General features: G+C 40.7%; 1 protein-coding gene across 2 annotated transcripts in view; it reads left to right on the top strand.

Annotated features, from left to right (window-relative positions):
- tox (thymocyte selection-associated high mobility group box) overlaps positions 1-17,886 on the top strand; it is a 64,695-nt gene that overhangs the window by 42,873 nt on the left and 3,936 nt on the right. For both annotated transcript variants that reach the window (XM_036134912.1, XM_012882809.3), the window contains exons 5-8: positions 3,893-4,138; positions 8,517-8,741; positions 10,482-10,562; positions 11,284-11,766. In XM_036134912.1, the coding sequence (XP_035990805.1) occupies positions 3,893-4,138; positions 8,517-8,741; positions 10,482-10,562; positions 11,284-11,766 (1,035 nt within the window). The remainder of the gene's footprint in view (positions 1-3,892; positions 4,139-8,516; positions 8,742-10,481; positions 10,563-11,283; positions 11,767-17,886) is intronic.

Raw genomic sequence — 17,886 nt, forward strand, 5'->3', positions numbered from 1 at the left:
AGATGATAGCAGTCAAAGTTCACCGAAAGAATCGTGGTCCCCGATCGACAAATTTGTGCTTTAAAATATAATAAGTAAAGAGGAAAGGCTCGGAAGAAGGCTACACGGGTAGTTAATGTTTTGGTTGGCCTTTATTTTAGGGGTTAAATGCGATTGACCAACACAAAGTCGAATATTGTGAAGCCTAAAAAATTACAAATGCTAATTTTTTTTCTACAAATACTAATAGAGCAATCTGTGAAAACCGGGATGTGCATTTGCATTCAGTCCCTCTCTAATATTATACCCTAAATAAAATCTAGCATCAGCAGTTGCCTTCATAAGTCACCAAATACATTTCAGAACCACCATTCTCAACAAATGCAGCTGCAGGTCTATACAGCTCTCCAGCTTTGCACATCTAGCTTTTCTATGCAAAATTTAAAATGACCCAATTAGGTTTGATGAAGACCAGCTTTGAATAAAAGTCGCATGGATTTTGGTCTGGACTTTGACTGGGTCACACATGATGAGTGGGAACAGACCCTCTGTATGTCGAGGGCCGTCCTGCTGCTGGACACCAAACCCTCGCGCCAATCTCACGCCTTTTGATCACCCTGTATTTAGCTCCATCCGTCTTCTAATCAACTAGATTCCCCATCCGTGCCACCATGTTTCTTCATGAGCTGTGTGTCCAAGCATCTCCTCCAGAATCAGCACAGGCATCCTGGCTGCTTCTCTGACCAAGGCTCTCCTTGACCAGCCTGACAGTTTAGGTGGACGGTCATCTCTTGTTAGATTTGCCGTTGTGCCGCCCTCTTTCCATTTCTCAGAGGCTGGATTGAGCGGTACTCTGAGGTTTTTACAGCTCTGGATGTTGTTTTATAACCTAACCCTGCTTGAAACGTCTCCACGACTTTATCCCTGGCCTGACTGCTGTGCCTCTTGTTCTTCACGAAGCCGTTTGCTCCCCCTTGATGTTCTCCCAACAAACCACCAATGCTTTCATACAACAGCTGCATTTGTGCTCAGATTAAATTACTCAAGCGGATACAATGTCGAAACGTGTTAAAGTTCACGTGTCAAGGGGTTTGAATACGTTAGCAAGTCGTTGTAATAACCTTGGTTACTACAATGCATCTGAACTGCCTCAGATTTCAGTTAACAGTAAAAAACATTTATGCCATTAAATTGCAGCAAGATCAGCTGTTTTTTTCCCCTCATATTTGATAACAGTAGGTGAACTCATAGCTGGAGAAACTGAATAACTTTACCCAGAAGAGCTGTAGGAGGAGTTCAGGCATCAGGTTAATTTTTTTATTTAACAACGGACATACAGTAAGCTCCTGCCTTATCTGCTGTAGCTATTGAACCAAAGGATGTAAGTGTCTAACATAAGTGTAAAATAAAATAGGAAATGTTTCTGATTGGTGCCTCAGGTCAACATTATTTATGTCTGCAGTGTTTAAGAGGGCCACCTATCATAGATCTTCAGCTCTTCATGACGACATCAACCCTCGTACATGTGTGACTGCTCAGCCGACGCCAAAACGTTTAGTCTGTCCTGTTTCAATGCAAAACTACGGTTTCCGAATGACATTCTGTATCGTATTTAAAATTACTGTGTGAGGTTTGTTTGTAGATCTATATGCGTATAAATCACTCCAAGCCTGTCGCCTTTGCCAGAGATTTATTTGAGGTGCCGTCCAATTCTGTTAAAACCTTTGTTTTAAAAGCCAATAAAACATTATGCATTCATGACACAGGTGTGACAGTAAAAGTGAGGACGGGGCTGTCTGGTTACTTTACATCCCGCAGTAAACATCTTTCTGATAAATTGCCTCGGCCCCGGAGGCGCCAGGAATAAACTTGTCCGTATTTGTTCAGTCTGCACCTGTGGACTCGCCGTCTCCTCCAGACAGGTTGCCACTTCTCTGGAGTGAGGCGAATGGGGTTTAAAAAGCTCTATTGATGTACTTACACATGAGTGGGAAAATGGGAATTGATGTTTTAAATGACTTCTCATCCTGCCTTTACCTCAGACCTGTATTTCCTGTTGCCAGGGTTACTATCAGATTTCATTATTAGTGAATCCCGGTCGGCGGCACAAACCCTGGCAAGCACAGGCGGGCTGGTTTAGAGTTGGGTCTGTTGCATGATGAGCAGGTTATGCACCTCTGACTCTCTTTCAGTGCGGCTGATTTAGGTCAGATTGAAAAGCAAACTAGAAATGATCTTGGTGACACTTAAACAGGATTTAATTTACTTCTTTTTTTTTTTAAACCATTTGTAACATAAACATGAGAACTTGTTCACCAGTCCGGTGAGCTTGTATTTGTAGATGTATTTTGATCTCCAGTGACTCCAGAGACAAAAGATATGCTTTATAAGTTACAATATTACGCTAGGGCTGGACAATAATCCAGCAACAATATATATTGATCGATAGACGTATATCAATGATAGAAAAAAAAGGGTAATAAAAAGTTCAATAGAGCAATTATTTTCCTTCTTTTTGCATCCTAGTCATGAAGGTTAATAATACAGTCATTATATCCTCCCAACCAATCACAGGCGTAGACCCAGGAATGCTCCGTCACCAAGCTCCGCCCCCTCCAGAGAGTTCAGAGAGCACATATTATTTTTTCTTTTTTTAAATACTTGTATTCTTGGTAAAGTTGGTTGAACAAAGGGCTGAGTTTGAATTCAGTGTTTGTGTGTTCTGTATTTAAAAATAGGTCACCAAGCCACAGCATAAAATGGCCAGGGCTGCACATAAATACATGTTTTGAATTTGTTGATAATTATCTATGTCGATCAATATGATTTCTATTTTATCAATATGCTTTTTTTCTATACCGTCCTGCCCTACATTACACTATGTTCACACATTTATCAAAAGCTGAGCAAGTATCTAAAAGCATTTCTGGGAATTCAAGGCAATACTTTCTCTTTTTTGAAGTGTTCCTTGACTCCAGTAAGATTTCTTACCTGATTAATGAGGTTATTAGTTTGTTGCTTGGACTAGTTTTTAGATTTATTAGTAGTTTACAGTTATTTCTAAATCCACATGCAAATAATACAAGATAATCATATATTTTTGGTATAATAAATAAGATAATACCTTACATACACTTACAAAAAAAAGGTATAGGTAACAACATTTTTAAAAGTTTTTATTCTATATCTCCTTCGCTTTTTACAGCTTCTAGTTTATACACGTCTTTTATGCTCTGAGCTAGAATGCATTCAGGAAAAACATAATTTTTCCAGTTATATTTTTGCTAACTGCGGCTGGCTTCCCTGTCCTTGTTGAGGAAAAGCATTCCCAGAGCATGGAGCTCCCACCACCATGCTTGACCCTGCGGTGGGTGTTTTCAGGGTTCATCGACGTAAACTGGCTGTAATCCACAAGTAGAAGCGAAAGCAGCAGAGCTTATGTGAAAGCTGAAACTTTTTGTATTTCTGCCAAGTGTATTTTGATATGTTGTTTCATTTGTTCCTTATAGTTGAACAATTGCCCCTTGGCGATAATAAAGATGATCTTTAGTTAGATGTTCAGTATTAGTTTGCTGCAACACCTCAACCCATTGATTGCATGTAGGCCAGAAAGTCATCTGACCAGAGAACCTTATTCAGTCTCACACATCTTTCCTGACTATTTACTGATTAGGTGACTTTGAAACGTTGTTTGTTGCACCTGATTTTGTTTAGGGGTATCAGACTAAAGGGGCTTAGTAGAATTGCATTATTTGCCTTCCACTTGACAAATATGCGCTAATTTGTGTCGGTCTACCCTATGAAACATTTGTGGCTGACAAAATGTGAAAAACCGAAGTCGATGTGAATGCTCCTTCCAAGGCCTCGTAAATGTAATAATTGTCTCTCATTATCGCTTTCTGTCTTTGCTCAGATGCAGCAGATGGTGAACTCAGATTCTCGATTTACCGGCAGCCAGCAGCCAATCAAGGCGGCGCTCGGACCCAGGAGCCAATCGGGCCCCAGCCAACAAAACCAGCTGTCCACAATCAACCAATCCCAGCTGGGGCTGAACGGGAACCCTGCTTCCCATAGTTCCCCTTCACCCCCTGGCAGTAAATCTACCACTCCGTCCCCTCCCAGTTCAGCCCACGAGGACGACAACGACGACGGAGTCAGGGTAAATAAATGGCAAAACAAAAAGCGAACAGACCCATCCAGTCCTTAGAAACAGTCAGAGAAGCTGCTGTCTGTGTGAATCATTTCATAATATCCCAACGAGCTGCGAACAGTGAGACATGTAACCACCATTCTTATTATGCTGTAAGTGCGCGTGTAGGCAGAAGGGACTTATGATGTTATGTGTCATAACAGAGCCATTCTCTCTGCATATCAACTAGATAGAAATCAGCTCCTTTACTGTTCGCTGTCTCACATGGAAACAAGCTCGCTGCTACCCAACTGACTCTTCATATTCTGAGGAAATGAAACCATTACGCCTGGAGAATATCTAGCAATTTTCTCAGGAGCTGTACGATGGTAAAGAAAATATATAAAATGGACACTTTGGCAAATAAAAGCAAAATAAAAATCACTGCAGCTCCTTGGTAAAGCTTTTGAACACCTAAACTAGGACAGCTTCTTTTATGCGTTTACATCACTGCACCTATCGTGAGCACACTTCAGGTAAACAGGTAAATCACTGACTACTCTCATACACTATGTCGCTCAAACTATTGGCTCACTTCACTTGCTTTGCACACACATAGACTTTAATGAGAACCCACTAGGGCAACATTTTGCAGCTAAAAAAGCTTCAGCTCTGCCAGCAAGACTGTCCACAAGGTTTAGAAGTCTGCTTTGGGAAACTTTTTACCTTTCTTCCAGCAAAGCATTTGTAGGGTCAGACACTGGTGCTGATGGAGCAGGCCTGGCTTGCAGTCTCTGCTCTGATTCATCCCAAAGCTGTTCTCATGGCTGAGGTCAGGACTCAGTGAGGGTCAATCAAGTTCTCCCGTACCAACCTTTGTGCACTGGTCCGTGTCCATGTTGGATTGATTTCATCCCCAACTCCGCACTTGTCTAACCTGACTCTCACCAGATGGATGTAGTTCTGCTGAGCTCCACACGGCTCCACACATCCATCTGGACTCGCTGCCACTGGAAAGGATTTCAATACCACATAAAGAGGACGAGCCAATCAGGATCGCTGGTCGGGATTTTTGTAGATGTGACGTATCAGAGAAGCGACTGTTTGGATTTAGACAACAATGGCGGCTCACAGCGAGGAAACAAGCGGTGACATTGATGTTTTTATTTCATCAGTGTTGTCCAGTCTACTGAATATTAATTCTTTAAAAAAAAAACACCAGAAAACGGCTGAAGGCTTTTGTTAGTGGAAACGATGGTTTCACCCTTCTCCCAACTGGGTTTGGCAAGAGCTTGATTTATCCAATCATATGCAAGGATTTTTGATAAGGCCTCTCCTTCTGAAATACATCTCCAATGGAGCGATCCCAGATGGATGTGTGGAGCCGTGTGGAGCTCGCCGGAACTACATCCATCTGGTGAGAGTCAGGTTAGCACTTCCACCTGATCCCCAGACAGAGAGAAACAAGTTGTCACTAAAGAAAACATTGTCTCTGCTTTACAGCCTTAATCCACTGGACTCTATGATTTCCCCCTGCTGATGTAAAGCTTGGCTGCAGCTATTCTTCACAGGGTTCCACCTGTGGCCCTTTAATTTTTTTCTGACCTTGTCTTAAAGAAACCTTAAGTTCTGTTATTGGGGACCACAGGTGACGTCACACTGGGTGTAAAGGACACGTCACTGTAAAACAGGGTTTTAAAATGTAAGACAAAGAGCAGTTTCACAACTTATGTCACCGCTTAGTGTGTCTAGCACAAATATTTTTAGCAAATATAAACAGCAGTCTCCATGTTGTTTCTCTAGACCAAGAAGACCCTCATCTTATCTGTTAGACTTACAAAAATGTCAAAAAAGAAAAACAAAGCCAAGCTCGGAGCATCTTTGCTGTGAATAACAGTGTTATTCTTAGGGTCCGTTTAAGTAGCTTCCTAAGGCTTTCTTTCTAACCCTTCATTTTTAGGGACCTCACATATATTGTAAATAGCAAACTGGGCTTCTTTGTCACTCTGTGATTGTTTCTTTATCGCTGAGTGTTGTGGTGTGCTTACTGACCAGCAAAAAAGCAACATATTTCTGAATTTCTCATGAGGGTCTATCAAGATTAAAATCTGCCTGTTCTAATCACCAGACAATTTCTCTGCACATGTTTTATCACACTTTATTATTATGATTAAGGAGCATAAGTCAGTGAGCGCCTGTAGTGTCTGAGGCTACTCTCTGGTGAATTTGAACTTCTTTTCACGTTATGCATTCTTCCTGATCTCAGATTTTACATTATATTTAAAAAATGATGCGCGTTACTAAAGTGTGTCTAAGGCATAAGTAAAATTCCAGCCACATCAAGTCTTTATTTCAAAGCTGCGTTTTGTGAAGAAGTGTTGGAACATTTGAACCTTTCGGTGTCACTCAGAGTCACACTGTAAATCCCTCTGACACTAATACCATGTGTTAAAGGGTCATTCTATTTCTAACTTAATATTGGTCCAAAAAGAGCTAAAGTTCTCGTACAACACACTAAGGATTGTGTTTAGGGCTGTAGAAGCTTATTATAGGTCAGGCTGAAAACTATTGTGTCATTCGGATGAAAATAGACTTTTGGCTCTGACACCATGTATGCTCTCAGCTGTAACGTATTAAAACACAGATATCTTAATTATTCATTCTCATTCCCTGACAGCTTCTTTAAAGCTTCCTGGTAATAGACAAATACAAATTGGCCCAAATCACAAATAAACAGTTCATGAAGTCAGTCAGAATGTTTGGAAGCACATAGAAAGTTGTGGATCTTTGAAAGAGTTTCATAAAAATCAAACTATCATTCATTAAATATAGAAAAATGTTTCCCTTGTATTTTTTATTTATTACTTCTTGTTAGTAATTAGTACATTTTCTGAAGCTCAAGCTAATCTGTTGTGGAATGTGAAAAGGCATATTTGACTAATTAAGAGGAGAGGATTAGGACTGTCTGTTTTTATCGGTTCTATTAAGTGGCTACATCAAGTCAACGATGGCTTTCCATCAGAAAGGTTGGTGTTGCAGTGATAAATCGGGCTGAGGAAACAGTTAATTAATGACAATATTAAACTTTTTTTTATTGGGAAATAAAAGTGACAGAAATCTTACCAGAAGTTAAATTTAAGAGGGAAAACAGGGAGCAATGAAGGTCATGGAAAGACTGGGGAGTATTTATACAGAGAGCTGGGTGATGAAAGAACACAGTTTCTGCAGGGTCTTTAAAATAATAATAATAATAATCTAACTTTTAGGCCATAGAAAGTTAATCTGCAAGTTTTGACATGCTTTGCTTTTCCCAATTAGTCCACCACTAGTATTATTCTTTAGAAATGCACAAGCAACATTCATTTGTTCCACAGTTTGTAGTTTTAACTGAGCAATGCTGTTTTCATTACACAGTGGCAAAAACTACAAACCCCATGATGCAGAGAGGCAAACAGCCCTGTCAAAATGAAATGACCGCCTGGCAACCTCTCTGCAAGCATGCAAGGTTTCCCCACCTGAAGCTGTTTTTTTTGTGTGTTTAGTCAATTATAATCGATCCACTGATCGCCTCCTCAGGGGAAAGTGTGGATCTCCCATATAATGTAGGAAGGCATCAGCTTGAGTTAAACTAAGTGCATTTGATACTCATGCCAGAGCCAAAACACCCCAGTTTCTGTTAATGAAGTTATATTTATCTTGCAAAAGCTACCAAGCAAGTATAATATGAGATTAATATAAGTTTTTAAATCCCACAAAAGTCCCAAATTTTACTTGCTGAAAGTTGCAGAAGCCCTGAAGAAAGAAAGAAAAAAGGAATGCTATTTTTATTTTATTATAATATACAACAATATGAATAGAAAAGCAGTAAAATAAATCAAAACACCAGATATCTAATAGGCGACGGCCTTTACATTTCACCTTTAGATGTCCTCACAAAGGTTCTGTGTCCGACCCTGCAAAGACTACAGTTGTTGATTAGCAGGTATGACTCCTTGTGAAATGAAGTGTAATAAAGCCTTGTCTCTAACTGTAGCTGTTATGACACTTTGGCTGTGATATCATGGAAATATTTGCTGTTCAGGGGGGAATAAAACGACGTTACCCAGTGTGAAAAGCTTGAGCACTTCTGCTGGCTGGTGGGGAGTTTCCCCATGATTCATCTTCACTGTTGACTAGCAGCATCACACATTCACAGCTGGGGTCACAGGGAAGGTCATGTTAACAGAAACACAGATTTTCTTCATATTATATATTTAAATTAACTCTCTGTTTATCTTAATTTTTCACTGTAATGTCATTATTTTAGTTTCTGGTGATTTAGCGCCTCAGGTATGCATGCATCCATCTGTCTTTCCCTCCTGTCTGCACACTCTGTGAACCTTCGTCTGCCGCCGTTGCTTCTTCGCAGGGAGAAAAGCGGCCTGCTGCAGTGGACATCTCAAAGAAACCCAAAACGCCAAAGAAGAAGAAGCGAAAGGACCCCAACGAGCCAGTGAAGCCCGTGTCAGCCTACGCCTTGTTCTTCAGGGACACCCAGGCCAACATTAAGGCCCAGAACCCCAACGCCACCTTCGGGGAGGTCTCAAAGATCGTGGCCTCCATGTGGGACGGCCTGGGAGAGGAACAGAAGCAGGTAGAGCCGTAAAACTGGACCCATTTTTCTTTTCCTTTTTTAGATCTGCAAAAACTTTGAAGACACTTGGAGCCGATTTCCAACCAGCTGTTTTATTTTGTAACAAGAAAAATATTTGCTAAGTCAATAATTCAATTTAGTGAGAACATTTAGACATGAGAAATAAATGAATGAATCACGGACTAAATGAATGTCAAAGTAGGCGGTGCGACAACACTTTTAAGAATAAAAAACGTCCCTGATTGTTAGTATCCAGATGCAATGTATCAACAAACTGACATACTGAAACTTGAGGCAGAGCTAAAACGGGCTTTTAGCAGGCTAAAAGTCCTGCAATGATGCTGCTATTGAGGCTTTTTTTTTTTTTAAAGAAAACTTAATGAAGGTTAAATAATGATCCTTCCCCCTCCAGTACAACAGAAATGACCAAATTAAAAAGCTGCAGTTACAAAAAAACATGCATGTCTTAAAATTTTTTTAAAACATTGTGTTGAGATCATAGCAATGGTGGTATTGTAACTATTAGTCTTTGAGTCTGGAAAGCCTCCTTTTCATTGTCCTTATAATTAAATATAAAAAGACGATATATGGCAGAAATTTTTATTTTAATTTTTGTACATTTATGTGGTTTTTATTGATATATTTAACGTTTTTCATGTTTCTCTTTAAAAGTATTAACAAACAATTATACCCTTCCTCCTCGTTTACTGTTCTTTTCCTTTTTGTGGGTTTTTCATTTTAACTCTGTTTTCTTGGTATGCCTGGGTGTATCATGGCCTTATAATAGCCATGGCCGTAAATAACGGGGCCCGTTTTATACAGAAAACTTCACTTCTTTAACTTCTCACCTCTCGCCAGCCCCCTTCACTCGGAAGAGACTCATTCTGATGTTTGTATTAACCACATGAACCACAATGCATTTCTAGATTTTAGATTTCTTTTGTTGGCAGTTGTACAAGATGACATTTCGACGAGTTGAAAGTCATCTTTAATAAAATCAATGAGGAATTTTGAAAAAAAGTAAAGATATAAAATTGTAAAAGAAAACAAAAAAAGCCCAATAAAATAAGTCATAATATGTGAAAACATGTGCCACAAAGACAAAACGTGTGTTATTCCTGTCAGCCCCTGTTTGAGAGACTTCTTAGCAGCATTCATTGTGGTAATAGCTGCTGAAAAGCTTTTCCTCAAATGTTTCTGAAGCTGCTAGATATTTTTTGCCTGCTTCTCCATTGTGTTTCTGTTTCCGCACACCACCGTACAACCGCCGGCATCACGGCAGCCGCGCGTCCCTGTGAGAGGAAACATGTTTATCCTGTTCAGTAGAGCCATGACAGGGAAACAAACGCAGGCTGCTTGAGATGGGAGATGAGAAGCGACACGATGTTTGTGACAGGAGCGAACGGTTTTGCATAAAAACATAAACTATAACAATACCAGTGGGACTGCCAGTCATCACTGCACAGGCAAAGCTCCTCTAAGTGACACATCGGCTGAATTGCAAGCGTTCAGAATCAAAGAAGAACTGCCGAGGGTGTTTTTGGGAATGCATAATTAAAGTAATCTGTTATTAAAGTGTCAGTTTAATGAAATAAGCCCTTTGATGTTTAAACAAGAGTATTACATTATTACGATGAATAGCTCCAATTGTAATTCTGATATTTACAGCAATAGTAAAAGCTTCTTATGATGTTAACGTGGTGATTCGGTTCTCATGTCTGCTGAATGTTTGTGTTTCAGGTGTACAAGAAGAGAACAGAAACGGCTAAGAAGGAGTATCTGAAACAACTGGCTGCCTATAGAGCCAGTCTGGTCTCCCAGGTACTTACAACCATTCATTCATTTAGAGATGCACCCGTCTGAACTTTGTGGCCAATTTCCAGTCTTTTTTTTTGTTTTTTTTATCTCTGAGCTGCAGGTTGGGGTTTTGCTCTATTTTGTTTTCTCCTTAAGAACTTGAATATAAGACGATAAAAGAACAGCTTTCAAACTATCTTTTTTTTTTTTTTTTTCTGCCGTTCCCCCTGTGAGCAGGTCATAAATTATTTATGTTAGTAGCAGAGGCAGGGTCACATTGCTGTGTGCGATAAAACAAAAATGATTGCATTGATTTATATTCTAAAATGCCTTTTGTATCTTTTATTTGTGATTAGCGCAGCTGGCTTTACGAACACCGAAGTCTACAAGTGTATTCCCTTGAGAAAACACAAAGGTTAAGAGCCCAAAAGCATAAAACAAACAAAGCAACCTCCAGCTTTCCCGTTATTTGCTTTTGATCTTAATTTCTCGCAGCTTAAGTTAATCACAGCCTGTCTCAACGTATACAGTTTACATTTTAAATAGCCTCTAACATTGAGGCTTTGCTCAGTAACAACATCTATACAGAAGAGTGTTGTCAGTGGGGATTTTTAAATCCAGGAGGACCGATCAGTAATTTCCAGTCACTCAATGATTTCTTGGTGTATTTGTGCATTCACTTATTTGGTTGTTCCTTAAAGGAGAGCTAAGTGTGACCTCAATCTTCAATTTTTTTCCCCCACAGAGTTACAATGACCCAAACGAGATGAAAGCCCCTCACTCAGCCTCCAACTCTTCCCCCTCTCCTACCTCAATGTTCACCCCCAAGTCCTCAGTTTATCCTGGTCACCCAGGTCAGCACTCTTCCCCCGGCTCAATCCCCCACCCTCACTCTCTCCCTCCCCACCAGCACCCAGCCATGTACATGCAGTACCCGCACCCCTCCCACTCCTCGAGCCCTGGCCTCGGCCCACACATACCTCCTCACCACCAGATCCATCCCCAGCTGCAGGCTCTGTCCTCCAGGGGGACGGTGCCCCGGGCCAGCGCGCCCCACCAGGGAGCCCTGTCCCTCGGCAATGTGGCGGCGGCATCCACCCCTCCTCTCCAGGTCAGCCCTCCTCTCCACAGTCAGGCACATCTGGGAGGGCTGCACAGCCCGCACCATCAGCACCAGCATCTCAGTGGGCACTCTCTGGGAATGTCACACTCCCCTGCCATCACACAGGTTAGACCCACTGAACGTGTCGTTTTATGCCGTTGTTTAAACAGTTGACTTCACCGTCCTGTCTGTTTACAGTATTTGGTCAAACTAAAAATCTGACAAACTGCTGATGTTATTTTTGAATTGGTAATGAGATTTTGGGGAGGAAAAAATGATCGGCAGTCATATTTGCCAGAAACTAAATTGTTAAACAAAGTGTGGCGTACGTGCTGTAGACACCTCTATTTTCTCCACACTTGTTAGACCTAATCACTGACCCGTTTAACACTCTGCAGAGTTTCTTTAGTGACTAAACCTAAAACGAGAACTGAAAAGTGGTTACGTGTCAGACGCTTGATAATCTGCCGTACGGCCGGTCATGTGACTATAAGTCAAAATATGCATTAAACAGAAATATACCAACAGCCAACATTTCCGGATCCAACATGTAGGAAGGTTGACAGACCAAAGGGATAATCCAGAGCAACTTTGCCTTTGTCCTGCTACCCCCATAAAGTCCCGCTCTCTCCTAGCCAGAACCGAATGTAGACGCGTTTCACCATGTCGTAGAGAGATCCTTTCTTTTGGACAGTCTTTTACGTTTCTATGATTCCTCCAGCGCTGCTTCACTGATACCTAAAGCTGAGTTTTCCTCGCTCACCCAAAAAAAGAAATGTTCCGTTCACGCTGCAAAAACCTTAATTTGTCTGCACAGGTGTTAGACTTATTCACCCCATGACCCATTTTGACGCCATGCCGAGTTTCTATCAGATTAAAACTAAAACGAGAACAGAAGACTTTAACGAAGAAAGCCGGCCATATGACCACGCATTTGTTGCACATGCCGTTTAAACGGAGGTGCGGAGAATGAAGAGAGCGAAAGGAAATTTCCGCTCTGCTCCACAAGTGGCAGATCAGTACTGAAAACCCTAACCCTCCTTATCAAAACTAAGAACTCATGTTTAGAGCATTTGGTATAAAAATGCACCAAACAAAAGCAGGTAATAGAATTGTGATAAAAATCAGATAAGAGTTAAGGACATTTGCCTTAATATACCAATGTGGATAATCGTGTAATACTTTCATTTTTTTTTGTGGGATCAGGAAAAACTACATCAATCAAACAACTTTCAGCACCTTTTGTCCTCTTTCATGCGGCATTGTCCTTAAAAAAAGAAGTAAAGATAGAAGTTTGGGCAGGTCAGACCTAAAGGCATTAGGGAAAATCAGCACCGGTCCATAAAAGCCTGATCGGTGAAACTTTAAAAGGGGAAAAGAACTTCCTGCCAGTCATATATACTAGAAATTAAAGAGTTAAAATGTTGCAAATACAAAAAAAACACTTTAACTATAGTCTTAACTATACAAGGGCTATTAGAAAAACAAGAACTGAGAAGTGGCAGAATAAAAAAGAAACTGCCGTCTGCCCCTTCATGACTGAATGTAAACATATTTTTAGGAGCCCTGTTTGTCTGATTCTCTTTAGTTCTGTTTTAATTTTTCCCCATTCCAACGCTCTGGATTAATTAGATCTCTATAGCTCTGTTTTTTTAGGACGTAGTGACTTATATTTTTCAGTGCTGTTATATTGTCTAGCATTCTTGATGGCAGTGATGTGCTGATTTATGATGTGAAACCATTAAAACTTTAAGGTAGTCAATTATCAAAATGAAATGTCTGAATCCTGGTTCTGATTCTGACACGTAGGGGCTTTGCTCTGCAGGCTGTCTTCCTGTTTTTTTGAGATTGCTGTCTGTAATGCCAGCTGTAAAGCGGGTTAGATGCGTGATGGCATGCGTTGTTAAACAATCAAATCTAAAGGGGGACTTTTCAGCAGTAATGATGAGCGTGCCGGAGCCACCAACAAAAAGTAAGCAGTGTTACTCTGAGTCACTTCATTTCCATCACGTTTCTCTGTTTCCATCACTCTTGCTTAATGAGGCTTTTTTGAGTCGGGGTTTCCTTTAAAGAGAACCCCTGTGTGCATACGGTGGCACAGATACATTTTTTCGTCAGCAGCCACAAAGTGAACTCTTCGGCAAACTCTCAAATGTTGATTTGTTGTGAACCTGTGCAGATATCTAGGTCATAGTCTGTTACATTTTTGCTTGAACATCTTTGCAAGTTTTACAGTCTAAAAAGTTCTTAATGTAGCGCACAGGTTCAGTTTGAAAGAAGCTCGCCCCGGTGCGACCTTCTGCTGCGACCTATCTGCAGGTACTTCCAGCAGAGGATTACTGCCTTTGATGTGCATTAAGTAGATATAACTAAGAAAGCAGGAATCAAAGTAATGACAGATATACTATTGCACCAAAACATTTCTGTGGAGGCTTGGTTTGGTGGTTTTGTTTCAAAGGAAACTGCAATGGATTTTCCTAGATATAATATAAATGTCCACATATGCGCAGAGATGAAAAATTCTTATTGTGAATTTCCACAAGTTTTGATGCCTTTGTCTTTCTGGTTAGCATCCAGTTAGGTCAACTACTTCTGCTACTTAGATGAGCACAAACATGCTGGTTTAGTTCTCTTACGCCTCTTTCCTCAGTGCCTAAAGCCGCACAATGGCCTTAAAAATCAGCCATAATGAGGATGCTCGGTCTAGGTGTTCAAGGGGGCATCAAAAATTTAGGGATGATGGAAATGGCAAAATCTGAAAAAAGGTTTTACACTCGATTGAGGTGGTTTTCGGATTTTGTGAAAAAGAGTTAAATGGAAACACTTTTTGCCAACATTTACCCCACACGACCAATCAGCTGTTCCTGCTGCCAGCTTCCCCCTATAATGCACATAGAATTGCATTTCTTTCTCAACATCTCCAGACAGCAAGTAACATTGTCTGTACTAGTTGTCTAGACAGAACAGTTACATAGATGTGTGATCCACGCTAGTTTGCAACCTCTACTTCCTGTTTTTACGGCCATGCGTATTGTCAACTCCTGATGATATCACACTTTGCGAAGCCTGGTTAACTTGCTCCATACCAGTAGATGGAAACATGCCTAATTCACATTTGTCTTCTAAAAATGATTTACTGTGTTACATGAATTAGTCACTCAAAGCTTCTTTGATGATGTATTCATGCCTTCAGTGAATTCAATATTCTTCAACTTTCATATACAGAACTGTGCAATAAAACATTCCTGATAATTTAAGAGTAATTTGCGTTCACAGTATTGTTATTGTGATGTGTATCAGACTCAGTCTTCTCAGCAGGGGGGCGATAGCCCTCACAGCTTTAGGGAAGAAGCTGTTTTTCAGTCTGTTTTGGATTTGATGCTCCTGAAACGTTTCCCTGATGGGATAAGTGGCAACCCGTCTGGACCTTCTCTGGACTCGTGCAGCAAAAACCAAGTTCAGTTCCCACAATTCCCTGTGCTGTTCTCACCACCCGAGCTAAGTCATTCTTCTCCTTCTCCCCCATACCACACAGTTATGCTAAGACATAAGACAATTTCTATTGTAGCAACGTAAAGTTTTTTTTAGCAGTTTAGTTGAGAGTCCAGTCTGTTTTAGTTTCCTGAGGAAGAAGAGCCGTTGTTGGGCCTTCTTCACCAGGTGTGAGGTGTTTATGGACCAGGAGAAGTCAGAGGAGATGTGAATGCCCAGGAACTTCATGCTGTCCACACACTCCACCACCTCCCTCTGTATGCAGTGAGGAGTGTGTTCAGTCTTCCTGGACGTCCTGGGGTCTGCTATTACCTAATTGGTCTTACTGGTGTTCAGGATCAGCTCTGTCTCGGATTGTGGACCTCCTCTCTGTAGTGGATCATTGTTGGAGACGAGACCAACCACAGTGGTGTCGTCTGCAAACTTTACTATTATGTTTGGTCAAGTAGCATTGTGGTAGGGAGACAGACCTGATAAAGGTATTACCAAAAATTTACTTTGCTTTGCAAGTAAAGACAAAACACGATTTTTCCGGTGTCCGGGCCTCCCTTTATCCTGCCCCTTTTGTCAAATGTCAAGGGATTTCTTCTTAATACACAAACACTTCTAAAGAGACTTTATGTTGAAAGTAACATTTAACAATCAAACACAAATATTCACACAGAGGTTCAAATTGGGGGGTTAAAATATACTGAATATATATTCTTATTTACTTCCAGTTGTGCCCATTTATAGTGCACTTTTAAATCCCTCGTTCTCCTAATCTCCTGTCGCTCAACTTTAGAGAAAGAGAAAACAAAAAGAGAAGAAAAGAAGGGGAAAGAGGGAGAAGAGACAGTGACCGAGCTCCAAACTTTTTTATTTTTTTTACTCTGGGTGAAGAGTGAGAACTGATGGGGGAAGGGAGGGAGGGAGAGACAAAGGAGGCAGATGGGGTCTTTGTGAAGGAGTGAAGGAGAAGTATTTGCCCGACAATAGATGAATAGGTGAGGTAGAGGGGGAGAGGGGGGCGAGAGCGGGGGGAGAACTCAACCACCTGCTGTCCTCCCCTTTCTCCTCTTTCACTCACAACGCTCAGATTAACTTCCCTTTCACTCCCTCTCTCCTACTCTTCCCCGCACAAACACTCAGGTCTGCACTTTGTCATTGCACACCCTCGTTTTTCTGTCCCCATTTCTTCTGTCAAGTATCCTAAGGTTGCAGAAATGTTCACCTCCTTCTCTTGTCTCCTGCTCCAACTTCTACTTTTCATCTTCACCATTACCCCGCCCACCTCCTTCTCTGACTTCCCATCTGATGAAACCAGCCCGATGCTCAATCCTTAGTAATTAACGCTGATGAACTTGCGATTGATTTGACTTATTTACACCTTGCTTACGGTGTGAACATTTATATCCCTGTTCAACTGAAAGCTTCTTCTCAGAATAGGAAGGTATTAATACAAAAACCTTCAGCTGTCTATGAACTAATTCAAGTTGAAGAAGATAATGAGCAGATTATTATTAAAACCTGCTCAAAGGCATGCATTTGAGTTCAGTCCCATTTACTCTGATGCAGTTAGATAAAGCCAAGCGTCTTTAAAAGTTACCCTGTTTGCAAATAGCAACCGTGTGTGCAAACTCCTCCCCAGTATAAAGACAGATATTCTGTGAAAGCCTCGGAAGTGTGACTGAGAGCTCTGGAGGAGCTGCAGAGATCTACAGCTCAGGTTTAAGAATCTGACTACAGGACAGCCATTAGCTGTGTCATGCTGAACTGTTCAACTGAACATGAAACATTAAACAACGATAGGTGCCGATTCTTCATTACTCTTTTAGCCACTATCACTACTGTTGTTAAAACAACAATAACAATAACGCTGTTCTACGCAGTACTTTGTGCAAATAAACAGTGCTTAAACATCTCTGAAACATCTTATGGACACTGAAAAGTAGTACCTGTATGACTGACTAAATTTCGCATAAATATTAGAGAAATTAATAAAGTATGACTTTACTCAATGTTGCTGCTAGTAGCCATCATGAGTGCAGAAGTCGACTTTCCTACTCGTAGTTCCGACTTTAAGGGCCGTTCCAGTTTAAATTTTTAACCTGAAGGATGAAAATATCAACTACTCCCGGGGACAAATGGAGTGTAGCAATACTACCGGGACTATATGTATGACGTCAAAAGTTGTTACTTGTTTGAATTGCCCAAATCTAAGTCTAGACCGACATCCAACTGAGAATCAGTAGCAAGGCTTAAAAATCAATGTTCTTAATCCAATCTGATTTTTAAGCTTTTCCACAATCCCATTGTGCAGTGGTATAAGTTTAAGACTTGTGATCTTAAACAAAATTTAGCAGTTTAAGGAAAACTATAAGGTTTGTTTATATCAAGTATATCAGGTTTAATCGTGTATTTTACTAATACACGAGCATAATTAAGTGTGTTATTGTTTTATTGATACTGTGTAAAAATCAAACGTACTGATGTCTCATGTATGTGTGCAAATATTAGGGTTTTGTAAATGATTACACTAAGAACTGGCACTTCATATTGTCATGGTTTTGAGGTGTTTAGCCCACATGCAGACACAGTCGGACTACAGAAACAGTTTTAAGATGTTTATTAAAGGCTCAACGAAGATTTGCACACAATGTGAGCAACAGGCGAGGTCGGAATGTCAGTACAGAGGTACTGTGGGAAGAAAGAGGATAAGATTAACTCTAGTCGAACCAGGGGAAATTCTCCAGGTGCTGCTGTGCTTACCGC

Source organism: Fundulus heteroclitus, unplaced genomic scaffold (assembly GCF_011125445.2).
Source record: "Fundulus heteroclitus isolate FHET01 unplaced genomic scaffold, MU-UCD_Fhet_4.1 scaffold_94, whole genome shotgun sequence".
NCBI lineage: Eukaryota > Metazoa > Chordata > Actinopteri > Cyprinodontiformes > Fundulidae > Fundulus > Fundulus heteroclitus.